Source organism: Vicugna pacos, chromosome 9, assembly GCF_048564905.1.
Source record: "Vicugna pacos chromosome 9, VicPac4, whole genome shotgun sequence".
Classification (NCBI taxonomy): domain Eukaryota; kingdom Metazoa; phylum Chordata; class Mammalia; order Artiodactyla; family Camelidae; genus Vicugna; species Vicugna pacos.
The window spans coordinates 33,087,814-33,109,166 of NC_132995.1; the positions used below are offsets into that span (position 1 = coordinate 33,087,814).

The 21,353-nt window shown below is 55.1% G+C and overlaps 1 protein-coding gene across 1 annotated transcript; it reads right to left on the bottom strand.

The window, feature by feature from the left end:
• Positions 1 to 1,870: 1,870 nt before the first annotated feature.
• On the bottom strand, positions 1,871 to 20,453 carry CCDC102A (coiled-coil domain containing 102A). Its single transcript, XM_031680637.2, has 9 exons — positions 20,340 to 20,453; positions 15,033 to 15,756; positions 12,664 to 12,890; positions 10,283 to 10,391; positions 8,181 to 8,297; positions 7,636 to 7,845; positions 6,032 to 6,202; positions 4,896 to 4,999; positions 1,871 to 2,754 (listed from the first exon to the last, which is right to left on the bottom strand). Exons 2-9 carry the CDS (start codon positions 15,621 to 15,623, stop codon positions 2,625 to 2,627), a joined length of 1,659 nt encoding a protein of 552 aa, XP_031536497.2. The 5' UTR covers positions 15,624 to 15,756; positions 20,340 to 20,453; the 3' UTR covers positions 1,871 to 2,624.
• Between the last annotated feature and the right edge of the window lie 900 nt (positions 20,454 to 21,353).

A 21,353-nucleotide genomic window follows, 5' to 3' on the forward strand; every position in this document is an offset into this window, starting at 1 on the left:
TGTGAAGCACACAGTGTGGCTTAGTACACGTTCAGTGTTCTTGGCAGTCACCCTTGAGGTAATAAGGAGCCTGTAGGAGTTCTGAACCCGTGAGGGACATGTGCACTTGGCCAGCAACTCCCCTTTTCAGTCACTCAATTTTCTCACCTGCTTAAAGACTGGATTAGGCCAGAGGAAAGACACTCACATGCCCCCTGAGGAGCCAAGCAGTAATAGAGATGAGGTAAGGCTGCAGGGAGTGGTGGGGACTGTGGCTCACGGGGTGCCTGTGCCCCATCTCAGGGAGCACCTGCCTCTCAGCCCAGCAGCTGCAGCCACACAGGAGTGTGAGCACAGCAGGGTCTGTGTGCTGATTTCTCAAGAGGAGGAAATCCACATTTTTATGAGAAAACTTCCCATTATTAACTTTAGCAATGCATTAAATATAGTTTTTAAAGCATCATGTGAGCCAAAGCTGACGCTTCTATTCGCAGATTTTGCTACCACGACCAGCGGGACGAAGGGCTGTGAGCAGGGAGGCAGCATGATTTCTAGGCCCAGAGAATCTTGCAGCTCGGAGTCTGCAGCTGAGCTTCCCCTCCCAAGACGTTGATTTTCCCTTGTACAACGGAGGTGGGAGGCCAGACCCTCTCCTCACTGCAGTTCCCAGGAGCGGCCCCGCCCGCCGCCAGGGGCTGTAATGGGGCCCTGCTCAGCACTATCTTGCTGGAGGTGCCAGGGAGTCTAGGGGATCCCGAGTGCCCGACGGTCTGCTCTGTGTCTGGAATGGCAGGTCCGCCTGGGGGCCTGCTCTCAGGGCTGCTGTCAGTGAGCGCCTGGCTCCTGGCTCCCAGGGGTCAAAGGGCAGCACTTTCAGCCTCTTCTGGGGCCTGCTTCCTGTTTGGGAGAGAAAACAGAAAGACCCCTGGCAGGAAATGGTCCTCTTCCCACAGCACCTTTCTGCTGGCCCTGGCATGTGGGGACAAGCCCACCAGGGGAGATCCGCATGGCTGGGTCTCACCCACTCCCTCCTCCCGCCTCAGAGCCCAAGCCGGGACCTGGAGCCTCTCTGCCACAACAAACCCCATGTCATCAGCATGGTTAGTTTATGCTCCGCAACAGGGGGCATGTTCAGTGCATGTATTTATGACCCCCTGTGCTGGGTTCTTGGGCCTGCCTCTCCCCTCCTCTCAGTCTTCAGGGCTGGTGGCACCTCGTGGGTCCCAGCACCACCACCCCAGGGGTCCCTCAGGCTGGGCCACAACAAGAGAGAAAGTCATTGAATACAGCTTCCCACCCCCGGTAGGGAGCCCCTTTATCCACAGAATTTAACTCCTCTTTGGTGCCAGGCCCCTGCTCCAAGCCCAGCTTCTCCATGCTCACCTCTGAACACAGGGAACTCACCATCCCCCGCCCGCTGGAACCGCTCTGATACTGCCTCCTCCTGCAGAAGGCAGGCCCCGCTGCTGAGAATTCATGGAAAGCTCCCATCAAGGGCAGGTGTCTTGAATGCCACCTGAACTTGCGAAGATGCAAAAATGTATGCTACCGTGTTTTTAATAACCTTTCTCACCAGATTTAATATAAATTTCACTACCTAGACCAAGGCTAGGGGAACAATAAAAGAATTCATTATTTGTTGTGTTCAAACTTACCTCTGGGTAAACTCCTACCAGTCAGTGGCCTGAACATCATCTCTTATGGCAGAACCCAGCTGGCAAATCCCTCCTCTCTAGGGCATACCTTCAAATATTTCAATAACAACTAACCTTTACTGAGCTCCAGATGAACTCACCTAATTCTCATGATGGCTCTATGAGACGTCTAATTTATAGGCGAAGAAACTGAAGTTCAGAGAGGGCAAGTAATTTCCCCAGGGTTGCACAGCCAATAAGGAGCAAAGCAGAGATTTGAGTTTATTTGGTGCCAGGACTGAAGTCTCCTTCAGATTAGACATGGGCCATACCATCTCCTTCCCCTCATAGGAGCTGGATTCCAGACCATTCAGTGGTTGGTGTTCATTCACTTATTCTTTCTCAGTCATTCATTAAGTCACTCAGGGACTTAATAACAACATTCTTGAGCTCAGGGTCAGTGCCAGGTGCAGGCTAATCCTGTCTGTCCCCATGCCACCTGCCCACATTTGCCACATTCTCAGGACTCTGCCCCGAGAACCCAAACTCCATTTATTACAAAAGACTGGGTTTATCACATTGTGCTATGAACAGCCACAGACCCCACCTTACCCTCAAGGCTCAGAGAGACAGCCTGGGTGGAAGCCCCAACAGCCTTCCTTTGATGCCCTTTCCCCCTTGATGAAGGTTCTGGGTGGAAGAGGGCTCCTAGACTGGGTCTTGGAGAGGTCCTATGTTTATAAAACCAAATGGGTCCAAGGACCCCAGGCATATATATATATAAAAAAAAATATATATATATATATATAAAACATGGGCATGACTTCCTTTCCATGGCGGGTAGGAAGGTAGGACCACCCATGTCCACTGTGGGAGAGAAGGAAGTCGTCTGTGGCAGACAGGGGTCTGCTCTCAGAATGAGTACAGGCAGCTGCATCAGTTTGAGTGGCTGGTTGGCCTGGCCACCCAGAGGCCTGGGCTGTGGGCCAGTCCTGCCCAGCCCTGGGAGCTCTAGGCCACCTGGATCTGCAGGTCCTCATCCTCGTCCAGGTCACTGGCTCCGTCTCCCGCCTCCTCAGCACCAAAGCGAGCACTGCGGATCTTTCCAAAGAGGGGGGCGTTCTGCTGCTGCCTGCGGAGCCTGTGGGGTGGGGTGGCAGGCGGGTCAGGGACGAGTCTAATCGGCTGGTGCTGACAGCAGCTACGTCTTCCCTAGCACTTCCCTGCTGCCAGACACCAGACTGGGCCTTTTACAAACATTATCTCATCTCACTTCATCCTCCCAGGAGCCCCTGGAATGAGGGAGGTGCTACTGTCAGCCCCCATTTTACAGACAAGGAAACTGAGGCACAAAGCAGTCGAGGAATTTGCCCAAAGTCCCACAGACAGCAGAGCATGGAGCTCGGCTCTGAGAGGTGAAGCATCTGGCTCAAGGTCACACTACTGAGATACAAACCCAAGCCAGGCTCCAAAGACCATAGGGAGAGAGTTGGGGGGTGGGGGTCCTGAATGGCCTACATCCCCAAAGTCAGAACGTGCTCCACCCTAGTTCTTCCCCACATTAAAATTCCCAAAACCAAAATTTACAAGGCAAACTTCGCCTCTAAGAAGAGCTGGTAGAGGAAGCGCCCATCCCCCCTCTCCCCTGGCTCCCCACCCTCCAGCAGAGTAGCCGCCCAGGATGCATCTTACTGGAAGGCATGAATTATTAACATGGCAGGGAGGGGCACAGGCAGGGGCCTCCATTACTGCACTGTGATTTAGTGAGCTGTCCCCGGAACATTAAAGCACAAAAAGTTGGGAAATAAAACAAGGCAGCGGTCCCGGGCAGCCCCACCCTCCCTGATGGAAGCACTTGAGAGGCCAGGCAGAGCCAGCCTGCCCATTTTGGGAGTTTATGGCTCCCAAAGAATGTGGCCAAGACTGCGGGAAAGCCCCAAGGCTAGGCGGCCTTTTGAGGGGTGTGTGCTGGGGAGTCGGAGTGGGCAGAGCTGGCCAGACCCTAGGCCTGACTTGGACTCATGCCTGCGCCCCTGCACAACCCTTTACAGGCAAGATCTCAAGCAGATGGGGAAACAGCCTCAGTTGGCCAGGTCACCCAGATGTTAGGTCTGGCTCTGTAGCGCGCACTCTTAGCCATGGAAACTCAGCACACGTTGTACGTGCACTGTAAATATAAGGGCTCAGGCGACAGACGGCCAGGGGCCGGGCGATGTGGCCTGACCACTCACTAGCTATGTGGCTGTGGAAGGACTTACCTCTTGTGCCATAGTTTCCTTGTCTGCCAGCCCTCCAGGAAAAAAAAACAAAAACTTTCCCTTCCCTTCTCTCACAGGAGCGTGGTTCTTGGAGCACAATATCTGACCCAAATACAAAAGCCCTGCTACTATTTGGCATTTATTATGTGCCAGGTATTTTTATAAGCACAGATCAGCTCATTTGAGTCCCACAAGTAAGAGGTAAGAATTGTTATCAGTCCCATTTTACAGGTGAGGAAACTGACACCGAGAGGTTAAGTAAGTGGCCCCAAATGACACAGCTACACAGTGTAGAGCCAGAATTGCCACCACCCAGGCAGTCTGGCTGCAGAGCCTGGGCTCTGTCTATTCTGTGAAATAAGGGAATATAAGTAAGTGCCTCTGCTGGGCTGGTGCAGGAAGAGTTAGTCGTGGAGATGGCGTCTCTCAGATGGGGGCTTGTGAAACGGGGAGGGGCTTGAACTGAATGTTCTCTGACATCTCATAGCTCTAAGGGGAGTCAGGGAGTGTTGGGAGGGAGGCAGGGGAGGAATGCAGAGTGGGTCCCCCAGGCCCTCTGGTCCTCTCTCACTGAGGCTGATGGGGCCTGCCTGCAGCTGAGGTGGGGGCAGGGCTCCTCCATGGTTCCTTGCCCTCCAATCCCTCAGATGCTAGCTGGCCTGGGGTTGCCCCAGCCTGGGGACCCTGGGGCTGCTTGTTCTTTTTATCAAGACTCCCCAGACCCACTGGCCCTACCTGCTGCCCCACCTTGGCCCTGACCTCTTCCTATCCTCTGGCTGCAGGAGACAATTCCAGGGCTCCCAGCTGGTCTTACTTCCTGCACTCCCTTCCCAGGTTTCCTGGAGGGGGCAGGATTCTGGCCCCAGGGTGCCCAGATCTCTTCCTTCTCTGTCTTCCCCACTAGCCCAAGAGTTCCGGGCTCCAACCCTGACCCGGAGGCTTCCCTCAGCTGGAAGTGTCTCTGCCCTGTGTCTGTGCCCTGGCCGGGCATCCTCTCCCCATGGGGCTGCAGGCTGGGGCCCACCTGGACTGCACATGCTCCAGCTGCACTTGGAGGTTCTCACTCTGCTCCGTCTGCTCGTCCAGCGATCGCTGCAGCTTACGCGCCTGGTTGTGAGCCTCGTCCAACTGGGGGGTGAGCAGGGCCAAGAGCATGGGGGTCACCTTGAGCTGGGCCAGCCCAGCCTGCCACCTGCTTAGGACCAGCCACTCCTGCCATTCCTCTGTGAGAATGTCCTTCCTGGAGAGTAATTCCTCTCTCTCCTTTGAGGCCCAGACCAAGGCCCACCTCCTCCAGGGAAACATCCCTTTTGCTCCTTTTCTTCCCTGTTGCCCCTCCCTTCCAAACCTACCCAGCCTTCATTGCGCCAAGCCACTGATCCATCTATCAACTCACCCACTCATCTATCCCAATGAATCTGTCCATCTGACCATTCATCCTTGGAAATATCCATCTGCCCAGTGATATGCCCAACGAGGCACTCATCATTCATTAATCTATTCAGCCACCCATTCATCCTACCCATGTGTCCTTCCACCCTCCCATGCCTAACTTCCCATCTATCCAACCTTCTGTCCTTCTTTCCCTCTGTCCATTCATTCTTCCATCCACTGACCCAGTCAGTTGTCTGTCCATTTTTCCACTGTCCACTAAGTCATCCATCTTTCCATCCATCATCCATCCATCCATTCACCCATTTTCCTAGCCATTCATCCATCCATACATCCACCCACCTATCCACTTATCCACCCACCCATCCATCCAATCACGCATCAGACATCTGTTGCTATATTTCATCCATCTATCCTCTCTCCCTCTCCCTTCCATCTGTCCACCTATTCCTTCACCTATCTGTTTATCCAACCATGGAGTTATCCTTCTGTCCTTCTACTTAACCACCTCCACATTCATCCACTCATCCATCCATTCATCTATTCAACCACTCAACCACTTTATCTGTCTATTTTTCTTCCCATCCTCCTACTCACACACCACCTGTCACCCACCCACCCGCTCTACCCTGGGTGCCTCCTGAGAGTCAGGCTCATGCCAGGCATCAGGGACCTAGCACTGAGCGACCCAGAAGGGCCCTGCAGCCCATTCCCACCTACCCCAGCTGAGGTCTGCGGGCTGCCCTTTGGGCCCCAGAGGGTGCTCACCTCGTCCTCAGCCTGGGCGAGCTCCTTCTTGAGCTCCTCCACCCGCAGCCGCAGCTTCTTCACCTCTGCCTCATGCTGCTCCACCCGCCGGTTGGCATGTGCCAGCTCCGCCACCTTCTCCTGGAACTGTTTCTTCAGTTTGCCGTGCACGTGCTTCAGGTCGGCCAGCTCCTGCCGGGGAGCAGAGATGGGGGTAGGGCTCCATGGGGGAGGGCACCATGTCAGGGAGTCCCAGGTCAGGCAGTTCTAGGGGTGCTGGTGTCCCTTCTTCCCAGAATCTCTCCACCTGCTGTCTGCAATACTAGCACTGCAGTTGGCTGAGCAGCTAGAGGCGAGAGGGGTCATCTGGTGAGGTGAGAAGGCTTGGGGGGCAATGAGGGGAGAAGTGGGTGGAATCAGGGGCTCCATTCTGCGCATGTAACTTTGAGGTGCCGACTGGAGATGACCTGGAGGTGTCCAGCAGCCTACGAGAGCTGAGTCAGGTTTTCTGGGGAGGGATGAAGTCAGGACTCTTTGGTGTGCATTTAAAACCCTGGGTCTGGGGATGAGTGAAGCTGGTGAGTGGATATTGGAAGAAAAGATATTAGAAGCCAGAGTGTCTGGGAAGAGGATGAGCTGCCAAGAAAGGAGCTGCCCACCCCTGAGCTCTGTGATTTCTCTGAGCCTCAGTTTTCACATCCATAAAATGGGGGTAGGTACTACCTAACGGTCTCTTGAATCCAGCCTCTTTGTTCCATCTCCACCAACCTCAGCCCAGTCCTAGCCTCCATCATCTCCTGCTGCCCCAGGAAACGGTGACAGACTCCCCACTGCCCTGCTCCTCTATCTGCCTTACACACAGCAGTCAGTGAGCACTCAGAACCGCAACTTGTTCACACTTGCCTCTTACTCTTCACAGGTGGTTCCCAAGCTTCTGCCTCACCTAACATGTCCCCTTTGCCCACTCCCCTCCAGCCACACTGGCTTCCCTTATTCCTCCAAAGCTCCATGTATCTGACACCATGGGCTGTGTATCCAAGTTATTTTTAAATTTTCTCCCCAATCAGTTCACCACCAGTCAATGTTTCTGCTTTTTCTTGAGATCTCAGCTCAAACGTCACTGCCTCAGGGAAGCCTCCCCAGGACACTGGACCTAAGCCAGGCCCCCTGGTATTCCCTATTCCCACTTCCTGTCGCCAGCCATGGAGCTGTGTGATCAGCATGAGTGTGTGATAGAGGGAGCGATGTCTGCGTTCCCCTGGGCCATCAGGTCCATGAGGGGAGGCCATGTCCATCCTGTCTGTTCACTGCTCTGTCCCCAGCACCCAGAACAAGGCCTACAAACAGCTGGTGCTCAATAAACATTTGTTGGGTAAATAGAAGAGATGTTGACAGGGTCAAGTGATATAATGGACAAAAGGCACTGGCCCAGAACCTGGCCTACAGTGGTGCCCAATAAATGCAGCAGCTGTGATTATCCCTGAGCCTGGCCCATAGTGAGTACCCACGGGAGCAGCTTGCAGGACGATCACCACATCTGCCCTCAGCTGTTATTCCAGGGTCCCGGGCCCCCTGTGAGTTGGAGCTGGACACACAGGAGGTGCTCTGCCCACCCACTGCCCCACCTTGTTCTTCTCGAAGAGCGCGCTCTGGCTGGCCCGCAGGTCGCAGTCCAGTGCGCTGGCTGTCTGCCGCCGCCGCCGGGCCAGCGCCTCCTCCAGGTCCCCGACCTGCGCCCGCAGCTTCTTGTTCTCCCGTTCCAGGCCCAGCTTCTCAGTCTCCAGCCGCTCACGGCGACCCCACTCAGCAGCATTCTCTGCCTGCAGCCGTTCCATCTGCAACAGGGCACCACAGGGGAGGATCCCAAGGGAAGGGGCATGGAAGGGCCTGAGCTCGATGCTCCCCCTCCCCGCCTCCTTCTTTAGCCGGTTTTGGCTCCAGGAAGCAGGTCCAGCTGCAGTGGCTATAATTAGCCAGGGCTTACTTCACGGTGTGCAGGATGTGAGGGCGCTTCTGGTCTGTGTGGGAGAGAGGCCCATCCCCTGAAGACTAGAGCACCTCCTCAGGGCACAGGCCCGGTTCCCACCCGCTTGTGAGTGACTGACTGATGGAGACAGGGCCCCTGGCCCCTCCAGCCCCAGGCCCTCCCAGGCCTTGCTGGTGGCCTCACCTCACCCCTCAGCTCTGCCATCTTCCGGTCCATGCTGGAGCGCGCACCCAGCTCATCCTCCAGGTCCTCAGACATGCGACCCAGCTCATCCTGGTGGGCCTCTTTCAGGATGCTGAGCTGCATGAGATAGCACAGCCTGGTTATGGGAGGACCACCAGCCCTGGGGGATGGGCACTGGTTCAAGAGGGCTCTGCAAGAGGTCAAATAGGCCCCCAGAACAGACCCCAAATCTGACAGCTTCTGCCTCTTCCAGCATCTCTCACCTCCTACCTCATTATTTAGCTTCCCAGTGTCTACTCTTAGACCACCCATGACCCCTCCACCGTCCGTCAACCATTTTCTGTAACAGTAGCCCAGGGTGAGCTTTTGAAAAAGATAAATTCAATCATATTCCCAACCCCAGGTTCCTTCAAATAAAGACAGACCCCTCCCTATGGTCCCACAAAGCCCTACAAGACTGGACTCCTGCCCATCTCCCCTAGACCTCATCTCCCACCCCTTCCCTTGAGTTCTCTGTGCTCCAGGCACCACAGCCTCCTCTCCAGTCCTCAAATACACAAGATCCTGTCCATGGCAGGCTTTACCTGTGTGGTTCCCTCTGCCTGGTACCGTCCTTCCGAGGTATCTTGAAGAAATGACTTCTTTCTCAGGTCTTGCCCTAAATGCCCCTCCTTAGGGGAGGCCTCTTTTGTCCTCTCTGCCTAGAGGGGGTACTTCTCCATCCCATCCCCCACTAGAACGACTGCGTGTCTGCCTGCCCACCTTTGTATCCCTATATGGTCTGGGCACAGGGCAGCCCTCAGTGAACACTGGCTGAATGCACCCAGTGGATGCAGGTGTGCCTGTGGATGTGGGGCTGGTCACATTAGAATTGCCTGCTGTGCTTTTAAAATACTGCAGATTGCTTAGTACAGCAGGAAAAACTGGCAAACTCTTTGCAGTGACGTGGATGAGCCTTAAACACTTAATCCTGAAGGAAAGAAGCCAGATATAAAAGAGAGTCTTTATAATTAAGTATCTGTAAAACCGCACTGTTATGTTTTACTCACTTTTCTTCAAAGGATTACACAATTGGAAAAGATTAAAAAGACGGACTCTTGGACCCAACCCTCAAAGATGCTGACTTACAAGGGTGAGGGTGGTGTCTGGGAAGCCCTATTTTAGGAGACTCCTTAAGAGAGTCTACTTAAAGACCAGTCTTCCAGGGCAGTTTCAGGCTCTGAGGTCTGTGATCCTCCTGCCTTCTGGAAAAGCAGGGATCCAGCTCTGATTTCCTTGGGTGGCTGCGCCCCCTGGTGGCCATCAGGGCCTGCACAAGTAGGAAGGGAGGCCCAGCCTGACCCCAGCCAGCTCCAGACTCCGAGTGGAATCTCCTCTCTGCCAGCTGGAGCCTCAGTTTCCTCATCTGTAAGATAGGGGCATCAGGACCCAGCCTCTTTGACTGCTGTGAGGCTTCAGCAAGATCTCGCACCCACTATGCACCCACTGAACATTACATCCAGACTTTCCCCCTCTGTCTTGGTCTACAAGGCCTGTGGGATTTAGCTCCCCTTGCAATTTCATCTCTCACTAACCTCCAGCTTCACTGGCCTCTATTTCCTGAATACACCAGGCTTGTTTGGCCTCAGGACCTTTGCACTTGCTGTGCCTTTGGCCAGGAATTCTGCTCCCATCTCTTCTTGAGTGCCTTCTTTCTTTTTTTTTGGCTCCTCTAAATTCAATTTTATTTTATTTTTAAATTTAATTTTATTTATTTATTCATTTTTTGAGTGCCTTCTTCTTACCACTTTGGGTCTTGCCTCAAATGTCACCCTTCTAGAGAGGCCTTTTATGACTCACCACCTCATCTCTTTGATTGTGTTTTGACTTTCACAGCTTCTGAATTTATATACCTGGTTACTTTTGGTTTCCCCACCCCCCTGACAAGGTGAGTTCCTGAAGGCAGGTACACCATCTGCCCCAGCACTCATAACAGTGCAAGGCATAAGGCTGGTGCTTGACAGTGAATTAATAAATTCTCTTCTTTCTTACATTCTTATTGCTGAAATTCAACAGTGCAGTACTGCTTCCTCCAGGAAGCCCCCTTGGTCTCCAAGACTCACTTGCTTGAGCATCTCCTGCTTGGTCTTGTTCAGCTCCTCGTACTTGATCTTCCACTGGCTGAGTTCCCCCTCCAGCTTCTCAATGTTCCTGCTCAGTGCCATTTTATCCCTGGGGAGGGAAGGGAGGAGGAAGGGGCAGACATGGGGGTGAGCCCACTGGGGCCCTCTGCTGAGTCCTCCTGTGCAGTCTTTACCTGTCAAGCTCACATCTAAAGTCCTTGCCTCAAGGCCCTGGCACCCCACACTGCGGCAGGAACCCGGTCTTGCATTTCTCCCTGCACAACTGCAGGCGCCCAGCTCCCAGTGTGGGGAGGCGACAAGTCCTCCAGGGCGCCGGGCATCCCCAGCAAGTGCTGTCCTCTCTCTGGCTCTGGGCTCACCTGCCAAATGAGACCTTCATTCTTTCCTATCTGTTTTATGTACTGTGGTCCTCTGTAAGGCTTGGTCTGGAAACAGTTCTGCAGTTGGAAAAGCCTGAAAACCTTTCCAGTGACTCGCAGAAGTTGGGCTCCCCTCTTATCATCATCACTGGGTGGGAGTCCCATGTTCTCTCATGACCCCCACCCTGCACTCTGCCCTGCAAGGGCATGAGTTGCTGTGGGTAACAAGCATGGTGCCTGGCCCTGGCACATGGTGCTCCACACTGCACTGGTCTCCCATTCTGAAAGGTTAATATTTTACACCTCTAACACGGGATCTCAAAAGAGATGAGCTAGCCTTTAGGAAGCATGTCAAAACTCCGTGGCGGTATTTCTGGTTATCACAATGTCTGAGGGTCAGTTAGTTGGCGGGGACCAAGGATATGATGCCCTGCAATGCCTAGGACATCCTGTCCATCAGGAATTATCCTGTATTCTGTTTAAGGAGTACATGTCCCACTCCACAGCCTTGGGGGTGAGAATGGCCTAAGCCTAGAACCTCACTCCAATTTACATATAAAGAGAAAGTACCTTTTGTACAGAGCTTTCCAGGAATGGAATCTCTGTACACACTGAGGGAAGATTGCGCTTTGTTTTGTACAGAACTTTACCAAAGGCTGTCCATCTCTCAGGCAATCTCGTCACCACAGTGACATCATTCGTGTATTTGAGTTGCCAACACCACACAACTGTATCTACTGCTTTTCTAGCTGCCCTAGTGGTGACTTAAACTGGTAAATACACATAAGGCTCCAGCACAGGGCCTGACTTGGAGAACGTGCTATGGAGGTATTTGCTGGTATGGTTAGCATCACCACTCTTTCGTATCAAGGCACCACATACCCAACTGCTTCATTATTTCTGCTAGTGGAGCATTTCCATGTAATAATACACTTACTATAAACTCCTTTCCTTTCTACTTTATATTCCAGTTAGTACAATAGGTTGAGTTTTATTTGTTTTGCTTAAACAGAAATTTACTGTCTCACAGTTCTGGAGGCTCTAAGTCCAAGATCAAGGTGTGGGTGGGGTTGGTTTCATCTGAGGGCTGTGAGACAGAATCTGTTCCATGCCTCTCCCCTTGCTTCTGGTGGCTTGCTGGCAATTTCTGGTGTTCCCTAGTTTATAGAAGCATCAACCCGATCTCTGCCTTTATTTTCACCAGGGCATTATGTTTATTTTGGAAAGAATTATGCATGTAGTTAAGTTATACTATCTATTCATTTAATTTCTGGACGGAAAAGGGGGTGTATAAAATATTCATCATAATCAGGCTTGTGACCTGATCAAGGTCACTGGTGACCTCCACGTTCTAAATCCACTGATCAGTGCTCAGTCTTCTTCCTACTCAACCAGCTAATCACTCCCTCCTCCATGAAATGGTTTCCGCTGGTTTCTCTGTCCCCTCACTGGCTCCCTTCTCTTGTCTCCATCACTGCTTCCCTCTTTCTCTAAACTTGGTCGGCTCCAGGGCTCTAACCTCTGACCTCCTCCCTATTCACTCTCACCCATGCACACAGCTTTCAGTATCATCTATTTGCTGATGACTCTTGAATTTTCACCTCCAACCTGACTCATGATCTCCAGACTCATTCACGTCCCCAGCTGCATCCCTGCCAACTCAAGCTCATTACGTCCAAAGCCAAATTCCCAGCTGCACTGCCTCAGCCTCCCTATCCCTCCTCTCCAACTTTTATTCTTGCCCTCGGCTCTCTCTCCCCATGAAGGCAGGGATTTCTGGTCTTATTGCTGGCTGTATCCTCACTGCCGAGCGCAGTGTCTGATCCAGATGCCCAACGTGCATTATTTGAATTAATTAAAAAAAAAACTTGCATTGGGTTCTTGGGGAGAGCACCACTGCTCTAAAGTTCTAAGACTCAAACAGCACCATTCCCCTTCAGAGAGCATCACCTTCTGTGACACATCCCCCACCCTGGCCCCTGCCTGCCTCCCGGGACTTACTCTCGCTCCTTGAGCAGCACCTTCTGGGACTCATCTAGCCGCAGCCGCAGGGCGGTCAACTTGGAGGCATCCTCCTCGATGGTGGCAGTGTCCTCCCAGGGCAGCCTACTGCGTTCCTGGCGGCCCGAGCTGCTCCGTGGGGCCCCAGCCCCAACACTGCGTGCCTCCCAGCAGCCCTCAGGCTCCTCCGGTCTGCTCTTCAGCAGGCTCTCCACCAGCTCCAGCTCCTGTGGGGATCAAGGCGGAGGCTGGACCAGTGGTCACTGAGCCCTCATCCTCTTGGCCTTCATCATGGCCTCTCCCAGGCCCAGGGTCTGGGATCAGCTTGGTGGGTAACCTTGGGCAAGTTACACAGTCCTTCTGGGTCCCAGTTTCCTCTTCTGCTGCCTGCCTCTCCATCTATGGAGAGGGAAGGACACACCCTCCTCTGGGCCTCCTCCTTCACCTTCTGGAACTGCACACAGAGTCAGCCACTAAGGTTCCAGAAATCCTAGAAGATTCCCCAGAATAGGTGGTAAGCTCCCTGTCCCTGGAAGTATGCAAACATCTGGTGCGACACTAGTGTGAATGAATGCAGAAGCAGGGATTCCTACAATGGATGAGGACTAGATTCCCTCAAAAGGAATTCTGGCTTGAGGATCCCATTTTTCAGGTGTAAACACCCGATACGTGATAAGTGACATGGTAAAAAGTATACAGGAAGGCGGTCTCTGCTAGCGGAACCAGCTCCCAGACAGGAAGCAATGAGGGATTATTAACCCAATGCTGAACCCCCTTCCTCTTTGCCAGGCTCCCCTTCCTCTTTGTTCTTGCCTGCTGGCAAGGCCTGCCTTTGATCACAGACCCAAAACACCCACGGCCTCTATTCTAGCCTGGCTTTTCCCAGTCTTTTCAGATGAGTCTGGGCCAGCTCCTTCCCCTTCTGGCCCTCAGCTTCCCTATCCAGACTGGGACACTGTCCCTGAGGCCTCCCTGAGGAATGAGATTCTACTCCTCCTGTATCTCAGTCTGCCTGGGTGGGGGCCTCCGATGCCACCTGATCCAAAGTCCCAATTCACAAATGAGGAAACAGAGGGAAGAAGGAATTTGTTGTGGGTCACAGAGCACAGACGTGGCTGGGCTGGATAGCAAGCTCAGGCTGCAACCCCAGGGCTCCTGCCACTGTACCTGCCACCCCCTGGACTGTGACTCACAACCAGAACAAGGAGAGGACAGGAATAGTGCTATGAGGCTGGCTGGTATACAGGGGCTCTCACCCTCTGCCCCAAAGAAGAGCAAGGAATGCCACCTCCGAACAGCAGACAGGCCTCGGGAAGAGGAGTTTCAGCCACCAAGAGGCAGTAATGCCCACTCTAGCCCATAGGGTCCAGGGGGCTGGGCAGGAGAGGGAAGGGGGCAGCCAAGGATCTTAGGTAGAGGAACTGGCCTGACTCAGGGTGGAGTTGGGAGCAACCGGAGCCTGAACTCTGCCCCTAGATGGCCTTCTGGTGACAGGCCTGCTGGTTCAGGACAGGCTGCCCTCCGCACCCACTAGTAATGTTCATGACATGATTATTATCACCAAGGGCTCTGGGCTCACCTGGGGTCAACTATCCAGCACTCCGGTCACCAGCTCGGAGCCATAGGTACTTAACCTCTCACGGCCTCAGTGTTCTCATTTACAAAGCAAATACCTCTTCCGGTTGCTCTGAGAATTAACTAGATAACGCAAGCACAGAGCTTAGCGCTCTGTTTTGCTGCCCATCCAAGGATGGATGGCATTTCCCAAACTCACCAGGCACTCAGCCTCTTGGCTTTTGCACAGAAGTACCATCACCCGGAACGCATTCCTGCGCCATTCTGCTAGTCTCAGCTTAAATAGGACTGCTTCCAGAAAAGTTTCTGTGAAGCCGCCTCCTCAAAGCCGGGATCAGGGATCGCCTCTGTGCCCTACTGCCCTGACAACACCCACATCTCTAAACTTTGACTGACACCTGTTCTAAAAATTCACCCCTTGCCCTAAATTCAAATTGAACGAATGAATGGATTCAGCTCTGCTACTAATGGGTGCATTCCAGGTAAGTTCTTAGAACCTGTTCCTGCTCAAAGGTGATTTTTTTGGTACTGTTTATTACTTAGGTGTGAGAGTGGAGGAACCACCAGCACCAGGGACCCTGTGCCCGGGGGTCTCCTGAAGAGAGGTGACCTGGGGCTCTGCAGGTGCAGAGCCCTACACCCAGAAAGAATGAAAGCTCCATGTGGACCGGGCCCTCACTGCCCTTACCTTTCTGAGCCAGGCAGCCACGGCTTCGGCCCCTGCCCCTGCCCCGGGTCAATCATCCCCTCCCACTTCTAGACCCCGCCCAGCAGCTCCGCCCCACGCCGCATACCTGGCTGCTCTGAGGTCTCTCAGATCCGACGTCCCGCACCGGCTCCTGCTCCCTCTCTGGCTCGGTCTCAGGACCGTCCGGCATCCTGTCGGCAGCCCCCCGGACGCCCCGTAGTCGCGCCAGCTCGCGGCCCCGTGCCTCGCACTCGCCCTGCGCCTCCTGGCGCTCGCGCCGCGCGCCCGCCAGCTCCTTGGTGAGCGCGTCGAGGCGCTGGCGCAGCTGTCGCACCTCCTCGCGCGCGCGGTTGCGCTCGGCGCGCACCTTGCTCCACTTCTCGCGCCAGTTGGCCGTGCAGTCCGACCACCAGCGCATGGTCTTCTCCATCTGCGCTGCTCGCGCGCGCGCCTCTTCCAACTCCCGCAGTCGGAGCTCCTCGCGGCTCTCCCAGTCCCCGTCAGCCAGAAGAGAGGGCCCCAGCGGCAGCGGCAGTGCTGGCGGGGGCCCGGGCGAGGGCGTGCCGCTGGGTGGCGTGGGCGGCAGTGAGTCCGCCGGCCCCATGCGCTCGGGCGACGGGCTGCCCAGGATGGTGAGGAGGCTGCCCTTGGACAGCTGCGGGGACTCGGCCAGCCGGGGGCTCGGCCCGTGGCTCATGGTACAGCCGCGGGGGCGGGCCCTGGGCTCGAACTCTGGTACTCAGGGGCGGCTCGTGGGGTGTGTGGCGGACGTGATACCACGGTGCATGATGGCCACTGCTACCCGCTGCTCTCCCAGCCACAAGGTGAACCTGTGGGAGAACACAACCATTATTAGGCTGTGGCCTAATAGTTCCTCAGAGCCGTTCAGTGATCCTACTGTATTTCTCCAGTCCATTTTGTTTATTGTCTCTGCCTTCACCAGCCACCAGCTCTGTCATCAACCTCATGTAAACCACTACCCCTTACTGGGCCTCGGCTTCTCCACCTATAGAATGGGGATGAGGGGTGGGGGAGATAAGTGCTTCTAGATCAAGGGGTCCTTCAGATTCACCTGGACACTTGCTTAAAATGCAGTTCCTGGGCCCTAACCCCAAAGAGTCATGTAGGTGTGGGGCTGGGAATTCACATTTAAATTGTCCAACTTTGGGACATTTGAGTATTCGGTGATGCCCTGTCACCACTCATAGTTCCATACACACAAACATGTGTGTCTCAACCCCAATAACATCTGCATAGACAGAGTTATGCTCCCAGACACAGCCATACAGACCTAGGTTCCAGCTCCCTGAACATCCCTGACTCCCCAAGGGATCCCTGGCAGGCTGAGTGCCCTCTGTGACTCAGTCTCTCCACATGAGACGGTAGGCCAAGATTCCATGTACATGCACAGACACATGAACATCCAGACACACATCTGCAGACACACACGCAACCCCATACACGTAAACACCAAGAGACACGGGCAGAACCATGCACACTCAGAGATGGCCCCATATGCACACACAACTACATGCACACAAAGAGACTTGTAGAAGCAGTCACAGACACACCTGAAGACATACACATGGCAACACAGATGAATACACAGATGTACAAAGACTCAAACTCATCCCTAAGGCAAGTAGATGCACACACTCATACATACACACGAACACACATACAGACACACTCCTCCTCTCCTATTTTCCTGGCCCAGCTCTACACAGAGAAGCTCTTGGAAAAGAAAAACAATGTGAGAGCCTGTGGGGGAGGGGAAGGAGGCAGGAAATCCCAGTGCCAGCCCAGCAGCCCCACCAGAGCTGTGCTGGGAGTGGGGGTGGTGAGAAGGGGGTCCTTGGGGCTGGGTTCCTGTCTGCTGGGCCCTTCCTGCAGCCCCTGAACTGAGATGATGACAGGGAGGGGGCCACTGCCACAGCCTCTTTGCTTCTGGGAACTGCCAGGCCTGGCATGGGGCTCAGCAGGGAGGGGGTGGCCCACTCCTTCCAGGAATCCCAAGCCTGTCGCACAGGGGAAGGGCGGGCGCCACCTAGGCGCCCACGCTAAAGGCAGGGTGGGCTCCAGACTCAGCTCCTGTTCCCCTCCCAGTAGCCTGGCTGGGCCCATCCTGGGGGCTGGTGGAGGGGGAGTGGGGACAGAAGGGCTCTGAGGAGCCCTCCTGCCTTTCTTCCTACAGGCCCAGGTTCCCCTGAAGTGTAAGTATGCACATGTGTGGGAAGGGATGGAGGTCCCAAGGTTGGTTTTCTGGAGAAGCCCACCACCCAGCACATCAGGAACCCTGCACACACACTCAAGAGCAGCTAGACTGCCAAGTAGCCTCCTCTAACCCCCAACCCACTCACATAACAGCCTTGGGGACACACTCACACAGTCCTGGTAATGTACACACTCACCGAGGGTAAGATGCAATACAGAGGTTCCACTTGCAGCTGAGGACAGGCTCCAGCTGCTCTGCCCTGCCTGCCCTTCCCCACCAGGCTCAGGGCCTTTTTCTTCCTCTGGGGGTGTGCATATGTGTGTGGGGTGGCCTCCTGATTCCCGCAGGGTGTCACCAACCCCCAAGGAGCAGGTGGAGGAGGGACCAGCCACCACAGGCCCACAGAGCCTTTCCCACCGAACCCTTCCTTCTCCTGCCTCCCACCAGCCAGACAGGTCTATTCCTGCTTGAACCCTCAGGGTCTCTGCTTAGGCTATTCCCCCACTTGGAATGCTTACCTCAAACTCTGAAACCCCCATCCATCCTTCAAGCTCAGTTCCACCACCTCCAGGAAATGCCTTGATCTCCCCAGCCCCACTCCTTACCCGCAGAGCACAGCCCTGCAAACTTCCACAGCCAAATCTGGCCAGCTGCCCTCTCTCTTCTTGCAGGACAGGCTTCCTCCAACTCAGACAGGACACTTGTATCACCCAGAGCCTCTAGGACTGGCCCTGCATACAGGATTTGCTTTAAGTTGGCTAGTGGGCTGGAGAGCAGAAGGCTGAACTATGACTGTATCCCCTTAGCCAGGCAGCAGGGCTGAATGGAACTCAGCTCCTGAACCACAGCGCCACAGCCATCCTCACTGCTCCAGGCAGCAGCTGGCCACTCACAGGATAGAAACAAGAATGTTTTGATCTGATATTTGCTTCAGGCTAGGTCCTCATCAGCCCTGTCTACAGAAAGTGACCAGTGGTTCCTGCTGCTTGTGGACCTGTTTAGAATGTCTCTTTCTGCTTTCTTTCTCTAGCAGCAAACTCCTATACATCCTTCAAGATCCATCTTTGGTCACCCCTCCTCTGAGAAGCCTTCCCTGACTTCGTACGCATAGTACGTTAATGCTCCCAAAGCACTAGCACCTCCCTGCTCTTCAGCGATGGCCACACTGTGAAGTCCACAAGGGCATCTCAGTCTCACTGGCTGTCAGCAAGGGCTCAGTATATAGTAGATGCTGCAAAAATGCTTTCCAGGCTGATGGTTGGAAGATGGACAGTTAGGGGTTCCCTATAGCCATAGAGAGTTGAGCCATCCTAAGGATCAGGAGTCACTTTGTGGCCAAGCTCTGAGCTAGGTGGGTGTTTGAATCTGTCTGTGGCCCAGGTCAGAGTGAGAGGTCATCTCATGGTCAAATCAGGGGTCAGGCCTCTTACCTGAGGAAGCCTACCTGGCTCACAGGGGTACAACTTTGAGTTTTGTCCTTAGCATGTTTAGATGACTCTCAATATGTAGTGAAAGGAATAAGCAATGCTGAGGCCTGGATGAGGACCAGCTAAGGGGATTTGGCGGGGGGCGGGGTGGGCGGTGCCTGATGGCTACTCTTCCTTCCAGCTCAGAAACCCCCTATGTCCTCCCAGAACCTTTCAGGTGGGGCTCTGGGGCTGGCCTATGGCCACAGGCCTGGCTGTGGGTAGGGAGCAGAGCCCGGCAGGAAACCACAGAGGACAGCCTGATTGGTTAAGTACAGGGTCCAAGACTGGTCAGCCCACAAACTGTGGCTGCCTCTCCCCCTGACCTGCTGCCCAGGCTCCAGCCAGTGGACCTCCAGGAAAGGATTGAGAGGGAGGGAGGCAAGCTGGGCCCGCAGGTTGAAACTGAATCCTGGGATAGGCACCTGTGGCCTGTTCCCAGGTACCCCAGTCTCAGACCGTGGAGCCACAGATATCCTAGATCACTGATTAGAACTCCTTTCTTTACAAATGGGCCAGCTGAGGTCTAGCTGCTTGTCCACATCCACACAGAGGGCTAGCAGCAAAATAGAGGGGTGGGGAGAGGGCGCTAGAGTGCTGGGATTGGATGTCTCCCCTCCTGGGTTGTGATCACCTGAGGGGCAAGATGCCCCTGGGAGAACGTACAAGATGGGGTCCTCAGGCATCAGGCCAAGTGGACAAGCATAGCTGGTATGGGAGAGGGTGTGGGGGGCTTTCATGAGGGTGGACCTGAGCCCCTGGCCTCTCAGCAACTCCTTGAACTATTCACTCTTGTACAGAAGACTTCCAACTCGTCCCAGCTCTGCCTTTGATACTGTGTGATATCTTCAAGTCCATGCCCTCTCCAGGACTGTTTCCTTACTGGTACGAAGGGGAGAGACACTAATAGATTTTTAGATTCCTAAAAGCTCTGTCCAACAAGTGGGCAGAACTAGTGCCAACAGGTACTAATCCAACTTCCACAACAGCCCTACATAAACCCACACTTAAGACAGAAAAACTGAAGCCCCGGGTGGGGAAGGGGCTTGCCGGACATCACTTGTTCACACCATGAGAACGGTGGGGCAACCAATGCCCACTCCCTTCTACTTGCACTGAGCCGTTGCTCCACCTGTCCCACTCCTTTCAGAAATCCTCCCAAGACCACGAGTCGCCTTAACCTCCCTTCCTCGCCCCTTCCCCAGCCGCCCCGCTCCCCCTAGCGGCTGGCAGAGAGCAGAGGGGCTCTGGGTCCTCGGCGACGGGGTCCCGCCCACCCCGCCGCGCAGCCCCCCATTGGCAGCCGCAGCGGGACAGGGGCAGTAGCGCCGTGCTCCGATTGGCCCACGCCGCCCGTCCATCCCGCACTCGCCATGGTGACCACGTTGGGTCCCTCGGGAGAGTTCCAAATTCCGCCCCCGCCCGCCACGGCCCCCGTCTCGTCCCAGCCAGGCCCACTGCATTCCGAGGGCGGTCCTGACCTTCCCCCAACTCCCGCAGCCCCTTCACTCCCGAGGCCTGGGGCCCCAGGAGGTGGGGGAACCCGAGGAGGAGGCTAGGAAGTTCTGCTGGGAGTTTGAGGGTTGCTGCGGACGCGGGAGCCCCCGCTGCTCCCCTCTCCTCCAGCACGCCCCCCAGCTTAACCCCTTCCCTCCCGCGGAAGGTTCGCGGCCTAGAGGGAAATCCCGGGACGCGGTGGCTTTCGGCCCCCTGCACTGCTGTCCCCTCTCACCTTGGCGGGGGACCCGCGGGCTCCGGACGTCCTACCCGCCGCGGCTGGGCGGAGCGGGCACGGGGCTTACAGCGGCCGCCGCCGGGAGGGCCGAGGGAGGGCCGCGGAGTCTCCTCCTCCCTCCCGGGAGGAGGGGAGGGGGGGAGGAGACGGCGGGGCGGGGGTGGTAGGGCCCTGGCGGGGTTGCGGCCTACCTCTGACCCTGGCCAGGGGTGAGGAACCCCCGCCTGATTTGGGGGCGAGGGTCGCGGGCCGAACCGGTGGGATCAGCACTGAGCGGGCCGGACCCCGACAGAGGCCCCACCCCCAAATGGGGGCCGAGGGTTGGGGGACGGAAGGCAGGGTCTGGGGGCCTCCACGGGGTTCAGCTTTCCCGCCTCAGGTTTCTTGAGCGCCAACGATGTGCTCAGCGTCCAAAGGCAGAATTGGATACTGTCTCTCTGGGCTAAGCACGTGGAGCGTGTTTACCAAGTGTTGATTTTTGTTACCTGCATTCTTCCCAGGGCCAGCTCTACTACCAAATGGAGGTGGAGCGGCAAGTCGCTGCCCCTCATCAGGCCTCAGTTTCCCCTTTGTACGACACAAGGGCTGACCGAAGTAGCCCCACGCGTGCTGAGAAGCGTGGTGGGGCACTTGGCCCGCCGGGCGGAGGTTTTCCCGGATGTGCTAGGGTGCTTCCTGCCCCCGAGGGGCTGCGGCTGGCGCGATGGTCGTGGGCAATTACATTCATGTGCCCTTCCAAATGACTTGCCACTTTGGGGCTTCCTCTCTTGGGAGTGGGTGTCTGCGGTTTTGGAGCGAGGGGGAGGTGGGTGCCAGGAGGCCCTCTTCTTACCACATCCTGTCACCTGGAAGGCCGCTAAGATGAAACCATCTAAAAAGAGGACCAAGAATTAACAGAGATAGTGGAGGGAACCTTGAGTATTGAGACTACGTGGAAAAAGAAACTAAAAATGATCAAGATAAGTTAGTTTGAACCCATGATTAACAGTTGAGACCTGTCTCTTTGTTCTC

Excerpts from the sequence above, each read along its gene's own strand:
- CCDC102A (XM_031680637.2), bottom strand. The coding sequence starts at position 15,623 with ATGAGCCACGGGCCGAGCCCCCGGCTGGCCGAGTCCCCGCAGCTGTCC. Across the intron at positions 12,891-15,032 it reads AGAGACCTCAGAGCAGCCAG|GAGCTGGAGCTGGTGGAGAG; the intron begins GTATGCGGCGTG and ends TGATCCCCACAG. Across the intron at positions 8,298-10,282 it reads AGCAGGAGATGCTCAAGCAA|CTCAGCATCCTGAAAGAGGC; the intron begins GTGAGTCTTGGA and ends TATCTCATGCAG.